General features: G+C 39.9%; 1 protein-coding gene across 1 annotated transcript; it reads right to left on the bottom strand.

The window, feature by feature from the left end:
• Positions 1-517: 517 nt before the first annotated feature.
• MINDY4B (MINDY family member 4B) lies at positions 518-22806 on the bottom strand. Its single transcript, XM_089507721.1, has 12 exons — positions 22736-22806; positions 22416-22443; positions 16262-16432; positions 13492-13611; positions 11248-11342; positions 9592-9757; positions 8907-8972; positions 8209-8279; positions 6994-7066; positions 4881-5054; positions 3201-3381; positions 518-808 (listed from the first exon to the last, which is right to left on the bottom strand). Exons 1-12 carry the CDS (start codon positions 22804-22806, stop codon positions 666-668), a joined length of 1359 nt encoding a protein of 452 aa, XP_089363847.1. The 3' UTR covers positions 518-665.
• Between the last annotated feature and the right edge of the window lie 929 nt (positions 22807-23735).

Genomic DNA, 23735 nt, shown 5'->3' with positions numbered 1-23735 from the left:
TGAATATATGAAAAGGTCAATGTCATGATTTAATCCTGACATTTCCAACATTCGGTATGCCTACTTGACATTTAACTCTATTCCACACATTTTGTAACCAGGCATAAATATGGAGCACTTAATCTCTTCAGATTTATGGTGCTCACCAATCAACCAGGAACATGGTCAGTGTGCCTGTAATGGAAGGTAGTCCCACATATTCCCACCAGCACCTTTTGGTGTTCAGTACCCACAGGTATCAAATGCTTGTCCTTAGGTTATTTCACATGGATCATATATCTAGCACAGGAAACATACTTCGAAGATATGACTTCACAACTGGCAGAAGAAGCTGTATTTCATAGTAATACAAATCTGCTCTGCAGAAACTTGCCAAGAAAACCCTGTGATAGATTTACCTTAGGGTTATCATAAGTTGGAAATTATTTGAAGGCACAACAACAACAACAACAAATGTGTATATGTGTCTGGAATGAGTTGTCTTGCCTATCTTGTAACCACCTAATGGAAATGAAATTCAAGCTAGTAATTTTATTTCACTGTTCAGACCCTCCTTCTGCTCCTATTCCTACTGTTCCTCCCCCACCCACTAAGATTTCAAGGTTCATATGAAGAGAGGTGGTAGATAAATGTCTGGACTGCAACCATGTCCATAGTCATCTTCATCAGAAGAATGGGACTGTCCCATTCCAGTTGATGGCAGCACCCTCCCACTTAGTTCGGATTGCCATCTCCACAGAAGGGAATCTTTTTTCTGGGTCACTGTCCTCGTCACAGTGGTTTCCTTCCCAGTGATGCGAATGAGTGTCTGAAAGAAGAAAAAACAATGTGTAGATATTCTGTTTGATACAAAAAAGAAGCTCCAGACTATGGAATTGATTCAGATATAATCTTACTTAAACCAGATCTGCTGAAATCACTGTCACTTGTTAGATATCATTACAATGGATGTGACTAACTTTGGATCAAATACAGTGGTACCTCGGGATACGAATTACCCAGGTTACGAAATTTTCAGGATACGAAAAAAACCCATAGGAAATTATTGTTCCGGGTTAAGAAAGTTTTTTCGGGTTACGAAAAAACTTTTGGTGCTTTTCTGCGCGATTTCACACCAAATCGCGGCTTTTCCCCATTAGCGCCTATGGGGATTCGGCTTGCGAAAGCCTTTCGGGTTACGAAATTGACAGCGGAACGAATTAATTTCGTAACCCGAGGCACCACTGTAAATTCTTTTTCTGATTCTTCCCAAGCTATCCTATGTTTCTGTGGTCTGTATTTCTCTCTAGGACAACACTGGGCCCAAATCAAGGTAAATAGCAGCTTCATTTCTGGGGCAAACAGCAACAGGGGGTGGGCAGGTTATGGAAGAAATTGTAAAAAAGGAAAGGGTGAAACTCTACCTCTCCCTTTCTACAGCCTCAGTTCAGCTCAGGGCCTGCAGTTTTAAGAACAAATATTAAAGATATGGTAAAGCAGTGGGAGACTGAGGGAGAGGGAGAGGGAGAGGGAGAGGGAGAGAGAGAGAGAGAGAGAGAGAGAGAGAGAGAGAGAGAGAGATGCATGTTTCCAGTTGGATTTAGTTGAGAGCACCATGGGTATGTAATTCTATGCCCCCTCCCCATGTTATCTTCACTACAACCCTGTTGGTTGAGAAAGGAGAGGCCCCAAATTATTAAATGAGCTTCCAGAATGCACATAGCTTGAAAGTAATGCAGTAAGCCCTGAATCATCACACAGTACAGTATTAGTTGGAGTAACAAGGTTAAAAAAGTAGCCATGCGATCCACAAGTAGAAACAAGATTCAGGGTTCAGTAACACCTTTAAACAGATCACTAAAATGTCATAAACAAGGCTTTCCTCTTCTTTTCATAACTGAATGGTAACACAAAAATTTTAGAATCACAGAATTAGCAGTGGCATACTTAGTAGATTTGACACTTGGTCTGGATAATTTTTTAATATCTCCATCCTCTCTTCAACAGCCTTTTCTAGCTCTGGTGGAACTGCTGGGTGAGCAGGAGAGGGAGACCACTTGCTTTACTACCTGCCCAGCAGAGCTGCCAGACCCAGAAGGTAATTGCTTCTCACCAGTGCACCGGGTGACATCCCCCTCTGAGGTGTCACCCGCTACAGTCCGCACTCCATGCACCCCATACTGACGTTACAAGAGTAATTTACCAGGGTTTATTGACAGGTTTTTCCATCATTGCAAGGTGTGGACTAACTACACTTTCAGGACAAAGCATTAATGAGAGGGAAATGGCATTGCTATTAAGCATTTATAAAATAGCACCAAAGGTACTATTATCTAACTTTTATGGCAGTTCAAAAGCCATGTGTGATAAACTCCATGGTAAAGGGTGTTTGGGCACATCTTTAAATTTTGGGGCAGGGGAATACAGTGGGGTGTGTGAGGACCTCCAAGATTTCCAGAGAACTTAGCATTCCATAGTTGCCCACCCCACATGGGCACCTTTGCCATAACAATCTCATTGCCACTCACCCCACTCACCATAAGAATAAAACTGGCAATGTGTTGGGTGATTATGTGATCTTGCAGACCCACATTTTGGGGCCCACATATCCACATTTACTGTACATGCTTTTCAGAAAAGATGCACTCAATTTTTTCATTTTCTTAACACATTGAATGCTGAGACACAAAGAGAGCAATTGAGAGAGAGAGAGAGAGAGAGAGAGAGAGAGAGAGAGAGAGATGTTAATGGATTATATGGTCTAAAATGATTGAATTATCCACATGTTCACTTACAACCCTACTGACAACACTTTCAGAATTTTCTCCAGGGATGTACTTCTTTTTTAGTAATGTTATTGCCCCTAATCACTGGAGCATTCTTTCCATTCCACTCTCAGACAGAGCTGTGTTCATGGTCTTTTTGTATGTGTGTGATTCATCTAGGGATTGCTTAAAAACACCTTTTAGTGTGGCATGGATCACTTCTGGATACTGTCAATACAATACATGAGAATCAGTTCAAAAATCAGAAGGTTAATTCAAATCAATGCAGCTTTTCCTCTGTTTTCCTCTATATGGTTTATGGAGATGGGGGAAATGTGCAAAAATGGATTTAGGCATCATTTTGTGAAAAAAGGCTTCCATGGTCATATAATACTGGGTAGGGAGAGACAAGTTAATTCACTGAAAAGTCCTCTTGCAGCAAATGCAAGCACCTACCTATTGTCAGATGTACAGTTCTCTTCAATGAGGGCTGACCATTATAAAAATACAAGTCAAAGAGATGTTCCATTTTCCAGTCAGACAAGAGCAATCTGTTAGTGCTGAAAAGAACACTGTACATTCCATTGATATTACACAACCATATAGGCAATTTAGGAGTCTTCATCATACTACCAACCTAGGGCACAAAAGATGTCATTCTTACCCATTCAAGTAATAAAACAAGATTTTTCTTTTTAAAAATGTGCTTTGAAGCCAGCCTTTTAAAACTCTTCAACTTCAGAAAGCACTCTTCATTTTTTGTAGCTTTTGTAGCACTTTTCAATTCTGACATTAAATAAGGATCTGAAAATAACTGCCATATATATCTATACAATACAGATGATATAGATATATGTGGTATTGTCCCTTCTATGGCTATGAGAACATGTGCTCATTCTATGGTGTAGCCACTAAGAGAGGAATCATGTTTCCAGGCACTGGATGCTTTGACTACAACCCTCTTTCCAAAGGTGGAGAAGAAGGGCCACAGGCAGAAATTCTCCTTGCACAGCAGTGGACTCCTAAGCAGTTTGCCTCATTGGAGTTTATCACAATGGAGGAATTTCTCTTAATTTCGAATGAAAAGAAAGTGGGGCTAGAACGCATTCACATAAAGTCGCTAGTTTAGTGAAATTACATGAATGCTCATTGCGTTTGAACTGGCTTCCCATTGCCCCAAAATAGCATGCCATTGCCTGAATTTGCATGTGGACCGTGGCAGTCTATCACATAATAACGTGAAACTCCATGATTACGTTCGGATTGACTTTTCATTGCCCGAATTTGTTATATATAACATATATATAAATTTATTTATATACCGCCCTATGGCGAACCAATCCGGGCGGTTTACAGCATTAAAATAACATACAGCATAAAAACAGTTTATTTCCCTCCCCCCTTAAAAAGTAATTAAACAACATATTATTCATGCAATAACGTTAAACCCCATGATTGCCTTCAGATTGCCATTGGATTATACTTCCAATTTCCCTTGTCTGATAAACTCCATTATGTAGAGATGAAGGGGAAGAACACATCAATTTACAGGCATGAAAATGGGGGAGGCTATGAATCTTCAAGATCCTAAACTCCCTTGTTTCAGTGACAACCCCCAAACTGTGAAGTTTATCGCATGGGCCCTAAAACGGGCCCGTTGCACTACAAAACTGTATTTTACTGCACAAGGGAATGCTTTAGAACAGTTCTCAGAAATCCCGCCCTCTGGAATGGAGGGAGGATGCGATTGGAACGCCCAACGGCAACGGCAATTGATAAGGTTATTTTGTTTGTTAACCATAGAGCAATTTATGGCTAAAGCAACAAAGCATGATCAATGTAAGCTATTGCTTAGTGTAATGTACAAATGCAAATGGCAAATATGTTTTCCCACACAGTTACTACACACCTAAGTAATCATGAAAACTGCACAATTTAACAACAAAAAATTATTTACTGGAAAATGCAAGGGCCTTGTTGAAGATCCTTGCTAAATGTTTTCTCTGCTATGCCTTATCCTTGACCAGATTTTACTCTTTTATTCTAAGTGAGTAAGAACATAAACTTAGAAAAATTATTTAAGTACAGCTCCCAGATTTCTCCAGCCAATAGAATCTACCCAAATGTTTATCTTACCTGTAGAACTCTGTAATGTTCCACCTCTTCCTTGCTCCAGTGTAAGTACCCCACATCACTACGGGATAAAACTCCATGCAGTACCTTTTGCATGTTGCCTTCAGTGTCCAGTTTTTGGAACCCATTGAACACATGTGGACTAGCTCTGCCTGTTAAAATGATGTTTAGAAGTGCCTGAAGGGTTTTAAAAAAGACCCAAATTACAGTTTCAGGTAGCAGTTCACCACCTGAGCTCAAGAATAAGCATTCAACAAATGATAATGAAGGCCAAAATAGGTCTGATTCAAATTCTGAACTTATACATTCTAACTGTTGTTGTTGTTTTACTTCAAAGTAGCCATGGGAAAGGAGAAGATTTAATTTTTTAGGAAGAGCACTGCTCCATTTCCTCAATCTAGGGAATATATTCAGGGGTAGCCATGTTGGCCATTCAGCAACACCCAACAAAATCCAAACTCTACACACACACACACACACACACACACACACACACACACAGAGTTGGTCCAATAAAGGTATCATTTTTTAGGGGTACATTTTGTATTCTGTTGTATTTTTCGGCATGGACAATACAGTTATCTCTGAATATATTTCCTGGATTTTAAGATATTAAATTTATCAACAACAGGGAAACCTTTAACAAAAGGAAGGTAATGGACTAGAACTTAACTCTTTGTAGTTCTAACTCCAACAAAGGTTAAACTCTTTCATTTGTACTACAGTTGGCAACGTAAGTTTTTCCAGATACTGTATAACATTTTCGAGACTTTTCAAAAGGTTCAGTGTTTTCTGCCCAAGAAAGGGGCATTTTGGGGGTGTTCCCACTTGGCAGATAAAATGGATTATATTGGCGTGATTCTGATTCGGATTATGTTCCGGGAATAATTTGAATTTTTTCCATCGTTTTCATTACCCCCCTCAGATCCCTGGGCGTCCAGGCTCTCCATTCCCCAAAATCGCTTTGCCTCCCCCATTGCTGTTTGGGGGGCGATCAAGCAGGGATGTCCTGCAAAGCCCATCCCATAGTTCCTCTGGAAGGAGCCCCCTTTCCCCAAAGTCCCTTTGCCTCCCCCATTGCTCCCTGGGCTGTCTGGGGGGCGATCAAGCAGGGATGTTCTGCAAAGCCCATCTGCTGCTCAGGCGCTCAGGCAGAGGTGAAAAAAGAAAAAAGAATAGTTAAAATTGTGTTCAATGGCTCTCCTCACACATTGGTCTATGAACGAGGAGCAGAGGGGAGGTAAAGGCTATGTGAATGGAAGAAAATGGTGCTGGCGATGCAGAAAGAGAACAAAGAGGGTGACACCCCCAGGCCAGCCCCTTGAGCGCTGCTCCTCCCATCTCTAGGTTCCCGCATCAGACACCCTTGTCGTTACCATTTGGATACAGCGAATCGTACCCCACTTTAAAAATAACCCACATTATAACCTACTATTTTTTTAAACTGGTTTATAGGCAGCGCTGTGTAAATTTACAGCGCTTTATAAATAAAGGTTAATAATAATAATAATAATAATAATAATAATAGGCGTCTAATTCGAATTATACGATATAACTCGATTTTGAATCGAATTACAGTGGAAACGATTCCAGGGCATTGAGGAACTAATTCGGGCATCAGTGGGAACGACACCTCTTAATTCGTTTCATGATCCGCTTTATAGGCAAGTGGGAACACCCTCTGAGTCTCACACAGGACAGATATAGCCTGGATCTCAAAGGATTTAGTTTTCTGTTGATAATGGAGCTGAAATTTTATTGCCTGTCATTTACTACCCTTTGTATCTGGTCCTCACATGGCCAAGAAGGGGAGTAGCCTTAGTGTGCAATGAGATCCCTGAATACTACCTTAACTTCCCCTATATTATTTATTTGAACTTTAACTTCTTGTAGGATTTGCATAGATATTAACATACAGTAAAGTCATAATTGTGCAGATCACTCAGATTACACAGGAGATCTGTGTAATGCATTTGCTTGCTGCACATATCTGAAATCTGGTGGTTTCTTTTAATGTTTCCTCAGTTATCATGACTGATTAATAACGGAGCAAAACCAGCAATGTATACTTAAGAAAAATGTTTACATAAAACAGATGTCACACATACAAACCTACTTGTCGACAGATGAAGTTTCCAAGCCTGCATTGTAATAGATGTGTTGTAGTGAAGTCTAGGTCTTTTTGAAGCCTATCCAAAGAAAACCAAAGAAACTCCAATTATTTAAAATGGAAATTTAACATCAGTGCATTATCCATCATCATTATCACTATCATCATCTGAAGAAAGAAAATTTGGAGTGATTTATTTATTTTTTTATCTTTACTTTCTCCTCATGCAGGACCCAAGGCCCTATCCCCATATGATCCTCCCTGGCTACCTTATATCAGTATTGCACTAAATCTCCTACCATCTCAACCATCATGCTTAACTCAAATTTAAATTTCAGTGACTAAATTATTAACTCTAAACTAAATTATTCAATCTAGATTTATGTTACTAAATTATTTAGCTATTTGGAAACATTTATACATATGTTATTATGTGCCTTTAAGTCTTTTTTTTCTTTAACTTATGGCAAACCTAAGGCTTCATGGGTTTTTGGGGGGCCGAGAGTGTGTAAGTCAGCTAACGTCACCCAATGGGTTTTCCTGGCCAAGCAGGAATTGAATCTGATCTTTAGAGTTGAAGTCCAATGTTCAAACCACATTTATATATACAGTCGCCCCTCCATTTTCATGGACTTGAAGTCTACGTCTCTTGCTCATTCGCGGGCAGCAAATGGAGGCGGACAAAATGGGGCACACTCCTGCAGCGTGCGCCTGTGGATTCCCGACTAGGCTTGCCTCCATTCAAGCCAATGGCGCTTGAATATAAGCAATTTTCCATTTTTGTGGTGGGAGGGGGTCCGGAATGGATCCCCTGCAGAAACAGAGGGACAGCTGCTGCTTTTCATTATTTTTTTTAAAAAATCTCAAATCGATTCACAGTAAATACAGATATGATAAAACAGTAGCTAAAAGGATAAAATAATAAAAATACAAAGCTCCCAAGAAAAAAAAACATGATATGGCCTTAGGGTTGCCATAAGTCAGAAACAACTTGAAGGCACACACCAGCACCAACAAAATCAATAAAACTTTTCATTAAAACCAGAGGTGACTATAGAGTTATCAGTTAGGAAAGGGAACTGGAAAACATCTGGATAAACAGACAGGTCTTCAGTTGTGGATGGAAACACAGCCTCCCTGATTTCAATAGAACATCCCACACAATGGGAACCACAGTAGAAGGCCTTCTGAGCAAATTAAAAGCTCACACATTTTATTTACCTTTCAAATGTTCTTGAGAAAAGTAAACTATATAGAAATAAGATCACTCCATGACTTCCTTCACATTTCAGCTGATTAAAAAAAAAAGAATGATAAATGTTAGTTGGGGTTATGTTGACAGACATATATTGCTTCTGTCCTGTCGATCTCACTGTAGCTAGGGAGGGAGCAATGTGTCGAATACATGATAAGTTTACTAGCCAAAAAAAAAAAAAAAAGATCAGAATTTAATACAGATCGATTTTATAACACGACTGAATAATAGTAAGGCTGCAATCTTATGCACACTTTTGTCTTGCCAGCTACAGTGGTATGGGGTGAAGCTATTAGGGGAGAGGCATTATGAGGGTATTGTCCCAAATTTCTAGCACTTCAGTAACTTTAGACTTCAGTTGAGCATTTAGAAATACAGTTTAGACATCTGAAGAAAAGGGGCAGGCAAAGTTACCAGAAGAATATGAACACACAAAGAAGTAGATGTGAAGATTTTTCAGCATCGAACTTGGTGCAATGCTGTAAATTTGTGGAGTGAAGGAAAATTTAATGGGGGCAGAAGTCTTATTTTAAGGACAATGCCCTAATTTTGCACCCCCAGTATATCCACCCCATACTTACTTATGAGTTACTATGTGCAATTCTTCCTTTAGTTACAACTAAAAGCAACAAGTACACATTTGCACTATATAGCATCCACTTACACAGTGTATGTGATCATAGAGAAACTGCTGGGCTATGTCTTTCTCAACAAAGTCAAACAGCTGGACCTACAAATAAACATTAAGAATTCTATGAGCAGCTGTTGCTTTTCCTGTTCACTCACTGCCTGGACCTGACAAGCCACAAATCTCCATCCTGCTTTCTGAGGTATGCTTACCATACTTTGAACCTCGATCACATAAAAAAATTAGGAAGAGGGATGGACAACAACGACAGGTAAGGAACAGAGGAAAAGTTTTGCCAGATCAGAGAAGCATCCTGTTTCCCATAGTAGTTAACTAGATGCATCTGGCAGCCCCAGAAGAAAGAAAGGGGAACAGTACATCCTTCCAGCAAAATATACATCTAGTATTAACATATTTGCTCGCTCTAACAAATTTGTTAGACCTAATAAATAATATATTTCTTAGCTCTAACCTGGAGAAAGCATCCTTTTGTTACAACTAGCAATTGTTATTTGACAGTACCATTCATGGTACTCTTTAAAGGCATTCACATTGGTAGCCATCACCATGTCTTGTAGTGGTGAATTTGTCGCTCAATGTATGCAATACTGCATGCCTTTCTAAAGTGTTCTGTTTCCTTCCTTTGGGAACCAAGCCAAATATTCCCTCCCTTCCAAAACCGTTTTTCAGTAAATAAATAAAGATGGCTTTCTTTACTCACTCTTTCAGTAAAGTGATCCACTTTGTAATCTATGCTTGGAGTAAAATAGGTATCGCTGGTAACCAGACAGACAGTAGCTTTCTGATGTTCCCCTGCTGTCCACAGAATATCTGCCAAAGCTGCTGCAAGAGCCTTTTCTTGATCCTTTTGGCTAATTTCACATAAACTATAATGCAAACCAGATAAAAACTGTGATGGAAACCACATTGACACATCAAGAGGCCATTAAATAACTCTTTAATAAATAAGGGGATGTGCACTGAACTAGATGACACTTCAGGGTGGTGTGAACACCCAGTAGGGCAGTCACTTTTGTGCATCCCAAGACTGCCTTGGCCACCAGCCTGGGGTCACTTTGCCACCCACTGGCTGTCGCCGTTGATGTGGGTGGGCTGCTACTGCTACTCAGTGGCTCTTTCTGGTCTGGTGGGGAGTGCCCTTTTCCACTTGCCCAGCAGCTCCTCCTGACCCAGAAGAGGCTGCTGGCCAGCAGAAGCAGCCCACCCCACTAGCGACGACCAGTGGAAAGAGGCTACCTTCCAGGTCTGCCAGGGCTGCAGGCTGGGAAGCAAAGAGAATTGCCTCCCTTTTCTGCTTAGTCAGCACCCTTACCAGACTGGAAGGAGCTGTTTGATGGTGGCAGCACCTACCCTCACCAGTGGCAGCTAGTGGGAAGAGGCTGCCTTCCAGGTCTGGCAGGGCTTCTGGCAGGGTGAAAAAGAGTCACCTCTTTTCCCCACTCACCCAGCACCCTTGCCAGATTCAGAAGGGGTTGGCAACTGTGGCATCTGGTGACAGCATGAGTTATTGCACTGAGGTGACACCAACCCTAATGACACCACTATTGGTCGATATCCTTGGAAGGCAATGGCTTCACTGGCATGACTACACTTTGGAAGCATTACAGTTTGGGACTAGTTTCTAGAAACAGTTGGAGGTAATGGTGTCACCTGGCCAGCGTCCAATGGTTCTGTGCACAAGCTACTGTGGGCAAAACACACTAAACCCATGTATTTCACATTTTTTATTTCATTTCTGTTTAGCTGAAGTTTTTGGTGTTGTTTGGAGTGGGAAACTGTGGTGAACACTAACTATGGTTTATTGCAAGCATGCCAACGTCAATCATAGTTTCTGAATTTGATTTCCTGAAAGTAACCATAGTGAATTTTCTGAATCTAACCAACTCCCCTCTGCTGAGCAAACAACTTTTGTACTTCGAATTCATTGTGTAGCAACTGAAATATGCTGAGATCAAAGGAGGAAAGTGGGGGGGAGGAGAGAGAAACTGGAACATTTAAAAAGTAGCAGGAAAAGTGGGACAATAGAGAATTAAGGACTGTCCTTGACAAATCAGGACACTTGGAAGTAATGGTAAACTATAGTTAATTAAAAGTAGAAGGGGAAGTTATTAAACTCCACATTGGTTCCAAGAAGAGGGGGTAATGGGATAACTTGTAAGTCCAAAGTTTGTTTGGGCTTACTTCTCCATGTGCATGTCACCTTAGGCAACAGGTTAGTGTGACGGTGTCCTATACAACTAGATTGTACCATTATATCCTATGGTGAACAAAAACAAGATGGAATCCACATTTTGGAACGTCACACTTAAAAGGGTATGAATGAGCATTTCATTCAACTTCAGAAATACTTCCTTACCTTTGAATGTGTACATTTTCCTCTTGGTTTCGTATAAACAATAAGAATTTAATGATGTTCACCTGAACAGCCATCTGAACTGCTACTGCTCCTCCCTGCAACAAAGCACTTGTGAATTTCCTTGTGACAATTAGGCCAACTGATTACTTATGTTAGTGTGTAATTTAAGCATGCGTGGAGTCCCCCAAACATATATTATACATAGGGACTTTGGAAAACACATCTGAAACTTCAAGTTCTGCTTTAAATGCTTAAACAAAGTATTCTTTTAAAACACTACTGATTTAAAACAAAATATTTTAAAACATAACAGTATGAAGAAAAGTACAGCAACCTCTGCCATCAGTTAAAAGATCTTTCTACAAGTCCTTACATATCAGCAGAAGGAGAGCAGGGTGGTAGTGGTGGGTGGCCTAGCCTCCTGTGGAAGAGGACTCCCCAGCCTGGGACACCTACTGGGGAGACCCTCTTACATGTCCTCACCAGGTGTATTCACCAAGTATATAGCCGGCCTGGCAGGGCTTGTCCACATGAGCAAATCACCCTGAATTTCCCCTGGGCTCATTCCCCATGGCTTCTGTTTACCTGACGTAGGGCCCAAATTTCAAATCTGGTGTGGACTGTCTTCACGACACATGCACCCAATTAAATACCCTGCATTTAAATAACTCACCTTTTGCTGCAGGGTTTTGGCTCTCTTTGCAGTGACAACTGCCTTCACTTGTGATCCCTGTGAACCACCTGGCACTGCCACTGTGGATGTGAGTCACTCCGAGGTCAGAATGAGGAGACCATTGTTGATAACATGGCTAGGCACCTTGTTCTGATCTCAACAGTGGAGCCAGGCAATGAATGGGGACCACATGTGAAAGCAGCTGTGAGAGCTGAAAACCCACAGCAAAAGACAGCAGGTAAGGGTGGGATTTGGGGCCAGAGTACTCCCCGGGCACCCCAGAATATTCTGGCAAGTGAAGTCTAGCCCAGAGCACCTGGATCCAGAAAAAGTATTTATTAGGGTTGCCAGATATCAGGGCCTGGCCCTGAATCTCTAGCTTTTATGGGTCATCTCCAGTCAAAGGTGCAAATTTTCCAACTTTGGTGGGTTCAGCTACAGATAAGAGAAAAGGGCTGTGTGTAGTTTTCAGCTTGGCTAGGAGAGGAATAGTTTGCTACAATTTGAGAGGCTGAATTGCTTTATTGCTGGAGTCTCAGAAAGACTCTTTAGGGGGCCTTATGTATTTAGTTAGCTTCCTTCATACCTCTTAGTCCTTGTTGCACCAGAGCTTACTCAACACCACAGGCTAGAAGGCAGAAGATGATATTAAATGTTCTTTGTCACACGTCCCTCAGTAGGTGAGAGAGGAAACTCACTACATTTCACCTTGATCTAGGAACAGCCCCTTAAGGCTTCTGTCTTAATTTCCAACAGTAAAATAGGTTCTTTCTCTTTCAGTCTTTCTGTGTGTCTAAATGACAAGCTGTGAGCAACTATGGCTGGTACTTAATGCATAATGCTTAATGACATTATCAGGGGCCATTCCTAAGTCTCAGATTTGGGCTTGAATACCACAAAGCCTGGGACAATTCTGAACTGACAATCCTGTTATTTACATGTGTATTAAAAGGACTGACACTGGGTTCTTTCAGACTGGCCTAAAGAAGTGTGAACTTTTGCAATGTAACTTCTGTGGTTTTGCCAGGTTTTGCCAATCATTGCCACCTCTGCATCCACTCATTTTATTTTTTTAGGGGACTGTTTTTGATTTCTTGTACCTGCATTAGCACTCTTCCAATTTTTTTTCTTTTACCACATGATTTGCTGAGATGTTTCTATGGTCTGAAGGATAATTTCCCAAATCTGAGATTGAGGAATGGCCCCTGGTAATGTCATTAAACATTATGCATTAAGTATCAGCCATAGTTGCTCACAGCTTGTCTTGCAATTTTTAGAAAGTTTATCTTACAAAACTGACCTTTTCATGATGCAATTATGCACAATAACTCTAAAAAGAGAGTGATAGAAAGAAGAAAGAGATGTTTAGTTCCAATATGTCTCAGAATTTTAAAAAACCCCGAACCATTCAAGGGTAGAAATAAAATATTACAGCTCATGCTGGAATTGCCAGAAAATAGCCCACAGCAACAGAAACATTGATTGGATATCTATATCCAGCTATAGCAACAAATGCCAGAACATCCCAAACTTAAGATAAACTTAAATTTGCCTGACTAGAGGAGTGTTACCTTGTCTGTTTCTAAAGCGTAGGCCAAGTCTGTATATGGATCATGGAATCTGAAGTGTGATCGTTTCCATTCATAGCTGAAGACTTGGAATGTGCTTCCAAACAACATCCTTCGTAGCTCCTTTAAATGGAAAGAATAAAATTTAATTTTTTTTCTTTAAAAAGAAAGGTAATGTTATATCTTCACTCCATTTGTCTAACTGATAGGTCCGACCATGTTTCAGAAGTTTTAGCATTTATCCAGGGCTCATTCTCCTTAGAATTGGATTGCTGGCTTGTAGCTCTTTTGGCATATGTTGATTTGTTTACCAATCTACAGCTGAACATGAGTTACAGCCTTAACATGTCAACAGATACTCTTCCCCATTAAGATTTCCTTGGAAACCAAATGTGCAATGGTATTTTTCATCTGGCAATGGTATTTTTCATCAAACAATTGCAGGCTTCTAGCCTTTGTCTCCTGATTATTTACCAGGACTGTTTCCTCCTTTCTCTAGTGTATGCATGAAGAAACTGTTAAAGTTAGCAACTTTGTGTTCCTCACTCACTGTTAATTTGCATGTTTGCTTTCTTAAACAAGGTTTGCTTTAGCACATTTTCTCTCTTCCTGCATCACTCTATCTTGCAATCATTTTCTGTTCTCTCTCTCTTCCATTAGACCATGAATTTGATTGTACACAAATATTGTTAATAAAACAACTTTTAATGTGATTTACAAAGAAGAGTGAGATTCTTTCTTTGTCTGCTAGACTGTGTGTGTGTCTGAGTATGAGTCTGGATGAAGTTCAGCTTTTGTCTTGCCAAGTTCATTACCTTTTGAGATTCATTACTGTCACATTCTCCAACAGAAATAAGTGTGAGTTATAACTCACCATGCATCAACTTTGCCTTTTGGGCCATAGATGTTTACAAAACTGGGCATGGTGTCAAGGAAGTGGTTAGAGAGAAGGTTCTTACCATCCTTGAACAAAAAGAACACTGCATAGATAGCTATGGTCCCCAATGTGTCACAGACCTACTCTTATCAAAAATATTCATTAATATTTTTAATGAATTTTAATTTTTTTAAAATGAAAATTGATTGGGATATATTTTCTACAGCTGCCTTAAGCAGATGTGAAAAGTGTGTGGTTAAAGATAAGTTCTCCGCATAACCTGGCTTTCATTCTAGGAATTGGGATCATCCAATTAAATTGACTGACAGGAAATCCAGAACAGACAAAACATTATCCTCAGCATCTTCACACTACACATAATTAACGAATAGAATTCACTGTCACAAAAGGCACCAATTGCTTTGAGAGGTGATTTGACAAATAAATGGTTATTAAAATGAAGTGTATGCATATTAACAATTTTTATTCCAGTCCACTCCGTTGTCATCATCGTCATCATTATCATCATCATCATTATCATCATCATCATTATAATCATCATCAATCTTACACTGCTGCTCATATAAATAGCATTGTGCAAAACAAAACAACAACAACAACAAAAGTTAGAGTCCTGACAAAGGCATAGTCTAGAACAGTGATCCCCAAACTGTGCCCTTTTGGACTTCATCTCCTTGAAGCCTCAGCCATGTTGGCCAATACTCTGTGATTCTGGGAGCTGAAGTCCAAGATCCCTTAAAGAGCACCGTTTGGGGACTACTGGTCTAGAATATGAACTTCCATATTCTGATGAGGTGAGAATTTTGTTCTGCCACTAATCCTGAAGTTGCTGCAGCTTGTCAGGTCAATGTCTGGAATGGATAGAGTACCATCTTGTTCATTCCCTCAAGCTGCAAAGTGAGTTAGGTTGCCCTTGGAGAAACACCACTGGGGAAGGAGGCATTTATTACCCTCCATATCATTTCCAGAACATTTTGAAAGCTATTATAAGCCACCTTGGTGTTTGTGGGGATACCTGCTTACCTGTACTTCCCCAAATTGCTAGTTATTATAGGGTACTAGCATCTAATAAAACCAATTACAGTTTTAGGTCAGTGAAACAATGCAAAAGATTAAATACCTGTGCTTGCAATGCCGTTGCTATATTCAAAAACAAAGCCTACCATTATTACTTTTTAAAAGTCAGGAAATCTCATCATGGGTCTCTCATGTCATGTCTTTTGGTCCTAACACAGGGAAGCAATATTTCCCAAGCCGACTTCTTTTCCAGTGCTTGGGAAAGTTTGTGATGCACTGCATCAACACCTAATGTCTGCAATTAGCATAGTTACATTTTTAATGGCTTTACCTCTGGCTTGAGATACACAGATCTTTCTATGCCTCTTCCATCCTATTTACCAGAGCTTGGAAAATCTACATTTTTGGACCAGAACTCCTAGAATTGCCCAACCAGCATGGGGACTGGGCATATGCTTGGCAGATTTTGGGAACTGCAATGAAAAAGGTAAGTTTCCCCACACTCTGATCTTATTAGTCTATTTTTTAATGAATGTTTGGTATTTGCAGAAGTTACAAGGACTATAAAAAGCAGCAATAGATTAGAACTAAACAAGTCACAGTATCGCATCACATCAGTATTGTTATTGCCCTACAAGGAATGTAATATCAGTTGTATGTATCAAAGGAACCTTAGCATTCTTGAAATGCATTCTGAAGTCCAAACTCATTCCTCATTATATTCCTTTTTACTTCCTTCTAACAAGTGTAGCAAACTGGAGCCTGATTCCAATAGTGCTCCTGGATAAGATTTCTGTGTCTCTTTAATTCTGGCAAGATTAAATTTCATCTCATACTTAATTGACAAGGTCTGCTTACCGCAGCCATTTCCAGTGTGATAGGCTGTCCGCCGAGGTTCGATGAGACAATGAGAGCTTTGGGGATTGAATAAATAATATTGGATGGAAACCGGCTCTGTTTTAGGGGGCTGGCAGTTTGAGATGCCCCAGCTGTGTCTTCCTTCTCATCATCTAGTTTGTGGTCTTGGCACTTCTGTAGTAAAATATATAAATAGGTAGACAGATAGAAACCAGGCAGTACAGCAATATTCCTAATCGTGTCCTTATCATGTTTTCCCCTTTCTCATTTATTTTTATAATACGTGTTCTCCCTGAGCCAAAAAAAATAACCTGTAGAAAAATCTTATATTTAACAATATGTTTTGTCTGTTATCTGCAAAGAGGTAAAGGTTTTTATTGTTGTTTCAAAATGGTTTGTCAAGAACATAAGTTCTTCTTTTCTTCTACAGCAATACATAATCTTAAAACAGTGTCAGACTGACATTTAAAGGCAAGGAGCACTAGGAGCTTTATTGAGAGAACAGTTTAACAATTGATAATTTGATCCTTTTTGAAGTAGAGCTGTTCTTTTAGTACCTTTTCCCAGAAGAAAAGACCACTGAAAGTAGTGCCAATGAAACGTAGCTGACTGAGCTGTCAAGGTGACTTCAGAGCCAAACATCTTGTTCATTTAACATTCTATTTATTGTACTGTGGCATATAATTGATTGACTGATTGATTTTATATAAGACAGTTAATCAGCCAAGAAAACCCTCCCAACTCACACACCTGACACAAAAAGGGAGGGCAGACTTCTTTTCTGTGGCATAAAATGGCAAACACTTTTCTTACTTACTAGTTGACTCTTCTTTACTTCCTCTTGCAATATTTCTATGTAACTCAACTTGGAATCAACCCATCTTTTGACCTGTTGCAGCTTTGGTCCCCTATCCATCGCTCACCAATAGAATGAAAGTCGTCACAGGGAAATTACTTAGTGACAGGTGAGACTTGAAAAGTAGACCTGCCTTGGCTCAGTCTCCCAGCTTAACATTAACAGAAGCTCTTGTTCAGGTTTAGAAATTAAATGGCCCTTGTCAAAACTACAGATCTAAAGAAAAGACTGGAAATAAAGATATAAAACCTAGCCTACATAGAGAAATCTAGAAAGGTTCCTTTTTTTCTCCCCATATGTTAATAGGTTTTTTTAAAATCCTTTCTGATTCCTATGTTCTGGGTTGATTATAAAATCCTGTCTGTGATTAGTAAAAAACAAACACAAAACTCCTGCAAGTGGGTAATAATTTTACATGTTTGAGGTGTAGTTGATGTACATGGGTGACACAAAATGTAGGTCAAATTCTAACATACTGTATGGGATGTTGTTTTGTCACAGTTTCTGAAACAGGTTCATAGTGGCTTTTCATCCATTCTGTCAACATTTCTTCCATTTACTTTTTAATTGCCTGACAATTCAATATAATTGAAAAACTACCCATTCAAAACGCACTGTTTCCAAGGTTTGGAAGTTGCCATTGCTTGATACTAACAAATTATGTTTAAATAGATGGTTGGTATATCTTAACGAGGCAAACTACGGAGATTGTCGCATGGAGAAAAAGACCCGCCCAAAATAGATTTGGGATTGCAAACTCAAAATTGGGTATTATCACATGTAAAATTGCTGCCACCGCGTGACTACAACCTGGGTCCCAGCTGCGCTCAGCTGGCCGCTTTGCAAAAATGGGAGCTGTAGTCACCTGGCAGCAGTAGTGACAATTTTATGTGTGAAAATACCACTTTTGAGTTTGCAATTCCGAATCTATTTTGGGTCTTTTTCTCCATGCAAGAACCTTCTACTTTGCACACAGAAGGCAGATGAATTTAAACTAACTTCCCCCAACACACACACACACACAGTGAGATAAGGTTGCCAGTATTTCAGCAATCTTTGTGTCTGTGTTTTTAACTGGAGCTTAATAGGGAAAGTATGGCCTTCCTGATGTTGTTGAACTGCAACTTCAAGCATTCTTCATCATTTGCTCTATTGGCTAGTGCTGCTAGGAGTTTTAGTCCAACAGTATCTGGAGGGCTACACTTTGCCCATTATAGAGTCTTAGTTCAAGTCAGACCACTATACCACACTGGCTATGACCAAGACTTTTTCATTTAGCAATCCTATACTGGGAGACAGTGTTCAGGAGGCATCTTGAAAGCTCTCGACATTCTTAAGTCAAACCTCTAAGGTAAATACCAGTGTGCCTAAATGTTAAGATACTCTTGGGAGGGCTTTCTCTCTGACCTATCACCATCACCTGCACAGTTGATGAGGTTGCAGAACAGTGTCTTCTCAATGGCCATGAGAGGCATGTTTTCTTCCCCACCATGATTTTTTTTTTTCCTGGCAGGCAAAAAGCTTTTTATTTAAACAGGCCTTTGGTCTAACTAGGTATGGCAAAAGGGCCTTTTAATGGCTTGTGCTGCATAAGTCTCTCATTCTATATATGTATTTAGTGCTGTTTGAAATATTTTAATATGATTCTCTATTGCCTGAAAAGAAGAAAGCCCTCCCTTCATCCACCATCTTGAGAGAGAGGAAGGCAAGGCAGCTCCAACAGGTCTTGCCTGAAAAGAAGAAGGCCCTCCCTTCATCCACCATTTGGAAGGAGAGAAAGACAAGCCAGCTCCAACAGGCCTCTGAGGGAGGAGCAGTTCTGCTGGACTTTCCCCCTTCCCTACTGCCATTCCCTTCTCCTTTTGTGTCTTGTCTCTTTAGATTGTAAGCCTGAGGGCAGGGAAATGTCTAATTAACAAATTGTAAGCCTCTCTGATAGTCTTGGCTGAAGAGCGGGGTAAAAATAAATATTATTATTATTATTATTTAACTTTTTTAAAAAAGATAACTTTTTGCACATATAGTGGCGGGTTATAGACTGCCGCTTTGAGGCGGTCTGCTGCTGCCGCCGTTTGCTCCATGCGGGAGCTGCAGCAGCCACACCGCGTGGCTCCCGCGCGGAGCAAAAAAGGAGCTCCAAAATGGAGCTCCTTCTTGTGGCGCCTCTGTGACGTCGCAAGGCGCCGCTGGCGCATTCACGATGTCATAGGTGCCGTGACACGTCTGGACGCTATGTGTCCGATACGTAAACATGGCAGCCCCCATGTGGAAGGGGCGCCGCCATGTTGTACGTATGGAATACGTACTAGGGTTAGGGGGGTGCGGAAGCACCGCCCCTTCCTAACCCTAATACGTATTCCATACGTATTTTTTGGTGGTCTGTAACTCGCCATTGTTTTAACTGTAATAACTTCTTCATCTGAAGAAGATGAAATTTTTTTAAAGATCCTAGAAGTGGATTCTGAGGCAACAGTCCCATAGCCTCCAACATTTCATAGACAGAACCCAGGATGTATGTGACCAAGTCACATCAGAGTGTTGTCAAGATGGCAAAAGTCATTAAAGATGAAGAAGACACATGCTAGAAGCTGCAGCAGTTTGCTTTTGCTGGGGACAAGGAAGGACAAAATTGCATCCTATCCTCTCTTCTCCCCTCATTGCATTAATTAAGTCTGGACTTCTTTTGCATTTTGAACTCAGTTTGCAGCCATTAAAATAAGCTTAACTGGACAACTTTAAAAGCAGCTGAAAGAGTGGGAGGCAGAGAATTGATCAAGACTGGCCCTGCCAAACTGAGACAGTTGGAGGGTATGTAGTTCTTGCTGTGAGAGGAAACAAATGAAGGGTGATGGGGATAAAAGAAACCCTGATACATAATGACAAGTCTTTGCATGTTCTCAAAGGGTCTATGTGAGTTCTTTGCAGAAAGGTTTAAGAAGATGCATATGTCTAAGCCTGGTGAAGATTAAGGAAAGGCATAACATAGAAGACAAAATGTTTTAAAGCAATTGAATGGATGTTGTGCAAAAGATGGAACAGGCATGTTCTCTGTTGCTCTGGGGGACAATACTAGAATCAGTGGGTAGAAAGCATATGGAAGCAGATTTGGGCTACACTTTGGGAGAACTATTGGAGTTTCTCACATGGGAGGAATTTCTCTTAATTTCGAATAAAAAGAAAGTGGGGCCAGAACGCATTCACGTGAATTCGCAAGTTCAGCGAATTTGCATGAATTCAAATTGCATTCGAACTGACTTCCCATGGCCTGAAAATGGCTTGCCATTGCCCAAAATTGCATGTGATCACCTCTCATGCAATAACGTGAAACCCCATGATTGCGTTTGGACTGACTTCCCATTGCCTGAAATTGCGTGTGGTAGTCTATGACGCAATAACGTTAAGCCCCATGATTACGTTCAGATTGCCATTGGATTATACTTCCAATTTCCCTTGTCTGATAATGTCCATTCTCTTTATCATCTGTTTGACAGTGGGACAGTGCCTTGAGTATGGCAGCCAGCTCTTTGGCTGGAGATATAGAGCAGAAGTTGTATGCTCAACTGTCAAGCACGCTGTAGTTGAATTCTAGATTGTTGATTTTGAACTGTGTAGGGGGTCAGAGTGGATGACCTTCAAGATAGCATTCACCTTTTTTGATTCTATAGTTCTTGGTTTACAAAACATGCAAATAGGAGTGGTCTATGTGCCCATGAAATTAGGGAATTTATTACAAGGGGGAAATCCCATGCAAAAATAGGATTCAAAAGGTAGAAAAAAACCTGCAAAAGTGGGTTGATTTTCACACAAGTCATTGTTAAACGTGTGTTAACTCAACTTTTGTGGATTCCCCCCCCCCCCAATTTAAACTATTATTATTATTATTAACCTTTATTTATGAAGCGCTGTAAATTTACACAGCGCTGTACATACAATCTTTTTAATTAGATGGTTCCCTGCCCTCAGGCTTACAATCTAAAAAGACATGACACAAAAGGAGAAGGGAGTGGTGGAGGGAAAGGGTAAGAGGTCCAGCAGTTCCTCTCTACCTCCAAGGCCTGGACCAAGGCAGATGGACTGGAGGGAGGGCTTGGCTTCATAATGGATGGTTAATCTTCTTCCAGGGAAAACCCCTGTTTTTGCACAGGATTTCCCCCGTGTGTTATCCTCCTAAAACAATGAAATGTTTCTAGGCAAGGAGCAAAACACAGAACCATTATACTTTTCTTTTTTTACTGTGTCTCCCAGATTCTTCCAGCCACTAGGGAATTCTGAGAGTTCTAGTTGAATAAACAAGTGAATTTCTAGGCTCTGGAATATATAGATTAAGGGCTCTTCCACAGTAGTCTAAAGAAACATGGGTCCTCACCTATTGCTCCATGGCTGTTGATAGGCTTTGCTGCTTGTTGTCACCTCCATGGGCATTCATTCAGATTTGTAGAGGGATGTTTGGAGCCATTTTTTTGGATCTGCACTAGGGTTCTTTCAAAGTTTTTTTTTTTTTTTAAAAAAACCTGTATGGTTTGCTGAGATGGTCTGATAGTTTGAAGGACAAAATAATTTTTTCATTTATAGCATTATAGTGCAAAAGTTCAATTTCACTGATGCTCTGATGCACTATAACTTTAAAAAAATTAGGAAGAAAGACAGAAAGGAAGAAGGAGAGGAAAAGGAGTGGTTTGTTGTTGTTGTTCAAATATATAATGGTCTTAAAAAGAAATTTATGCAAGGGTGGAAAAATGTTGCACTTGATGCTGGGAATTGGAATAGTTCAGGACAAGAGAAACATTATTTGGATATTTAATATAAAAAAATCCTAAGAACTGCAGAAACAAACACTACAACCTCCCAGCACATTTGCCCCATCCAGAGAAGCACTATGTGGATCAGAAAGCTTTTTGTATGTCAGGCCATGCTAAAGTTTCTTTTTAAAAAGGTAAGCCTAATTATATATTGTAGCAGCCTTGTATAGACTGCAAAGCACAGTTTAAAGTTTTATGGAAATAAATATCTCAGTGTATTTATTTTATACTTGTTCATGAATTTGAACATTGATAAAGAAGTGATTTTTGATTTCCCCCCTGAAAACTACTATTTGCCTTGTATTGTACAGAGAATCGTATTATGAGACTGCCTCTGAAATATATTGAAAAGTTGGATGGTGAAAAGGATATATATGAATAGATCTTCAATTATGCTTAATTTTTAGAGTTTGCTTTCTTACAGAAATAATCTTGTGAAAAGCAATTGATTTTGACAACTGGCAAAATCACAACATATAAAAATATAGGGAAGAATTACCTGATGGGTAGTATGACTGATTTCCAACCTGAATGGAAAGAAGGAAAAAAAAACATACAGCTGAATCAGCTAGGAATGCCAATCGAACAAAGGAACAGCTTACAAAACAAGCAAAGGGAAAAAAACCAAAACAAAGTACAGTGTCACATCAAACAACATCACTACCATACATAATGACAGGAGCATAATATGGGCTTTCTAATTCTATGCACTTTTATTCAAACATAACTAAATTCCTATGGTCATTTCCATGGGACTGTAGCCTTTCAAGTGATTTAATTATTGGTACACATAAGAAGCATGAACAGAGAAGACCTTACCCATGAAGACTAAAGATCTTCCTCCACTTGTCTAGATCTGATATTTTGCTGGTTATCTCTTCTAGTTCCATTTGTTTCAAGCTGCATGGATCACTCAATGTCTCCTTGTCCATTTGTATGCTGCAGAAAACTGTATTAAGTAAATATTAGAAGTCAAGCCTCCAGCATATAGACATCCACTCTCTGGCACATTCTTTTTTTTTACAAACGCCTAGATAAAAGTGTTCTGAACTTAGGCTTAAATAGCAGGAAGCACTGTCTCTTTTCTATCTCCACTCTGCACTTACTGTAAACTCAACACTGTCACATTACAATTAAACTTTCATTAGAGTTGGACGTATCCCCATGTTTTTCTGTCTATTGTATATTCGGCATAAATGTTTAATTTAAAGACACAGATTTATATAAAAACAGGCTGCAATTACATATCTGTTTCAGTGAAATCAGAATTATTTAATAATTGATGGTGTGGGCCTCCATACCGTACAAGAAGGGTGATAGGTTGCTTTTATACAACATGACAGGGGACTGGCATTCCAAAGGGTTAATGCTGGAGTCTGTTCAAGTAGCTAGCAGAATGATGAATGGAATAGAATGAGATGAGATCTTGTCCTTAAATGAATGGCAAGTGGACTAATACACTTCCTGAATATCTCCTTTCTGTAAAACATAATATACTTTGCAAAGGTAAGGTAGTGTTAAATTTAGGAAGGAAGAAACTTAAACCGAAGATAGGTACTTGATCTTTGATGGGCATCTGCTTATTGGCAGCTGGTGTGTATACACCTATTGTGTATACTAATGGTAGGTGGGCTTTGGATTTCCAAGGTCTACATTGTTTTTACTGTGACCCCAAGATCCACCAACAGAACTGAATGGGAAAGTTATGGGCCCAAACCTACTTGGGTCTTTCCCCCACAAACTAGACAATTTGCATCTTTGTCTCTTGACTGAAGAAAACTCACAAAAACTGGAGCCCAGGCCCAGGCTTTGAGATCCA

The sequence above is a fragment of the Sceloporus occidentalis genome, unplaced genomic scaffold (genome assembly GCF_023333645.1).
Source record: "Sceloporus occidentalis isolate IW3139 unplaced genomic scaffold, rSceOcc1.0.p SCAF_2, whole genome shotgun sequence".
Classification (NCBI taxonomy): Eukaryota; Metazoa; Chordata; class Lepidosauria; order Squamata; family Phrynosomatidae; genus Sceloporus; species Sceloporus occidentalis.
This window is presented reverse-complemented; position numbering and strand designations above follow the sequence as displayed.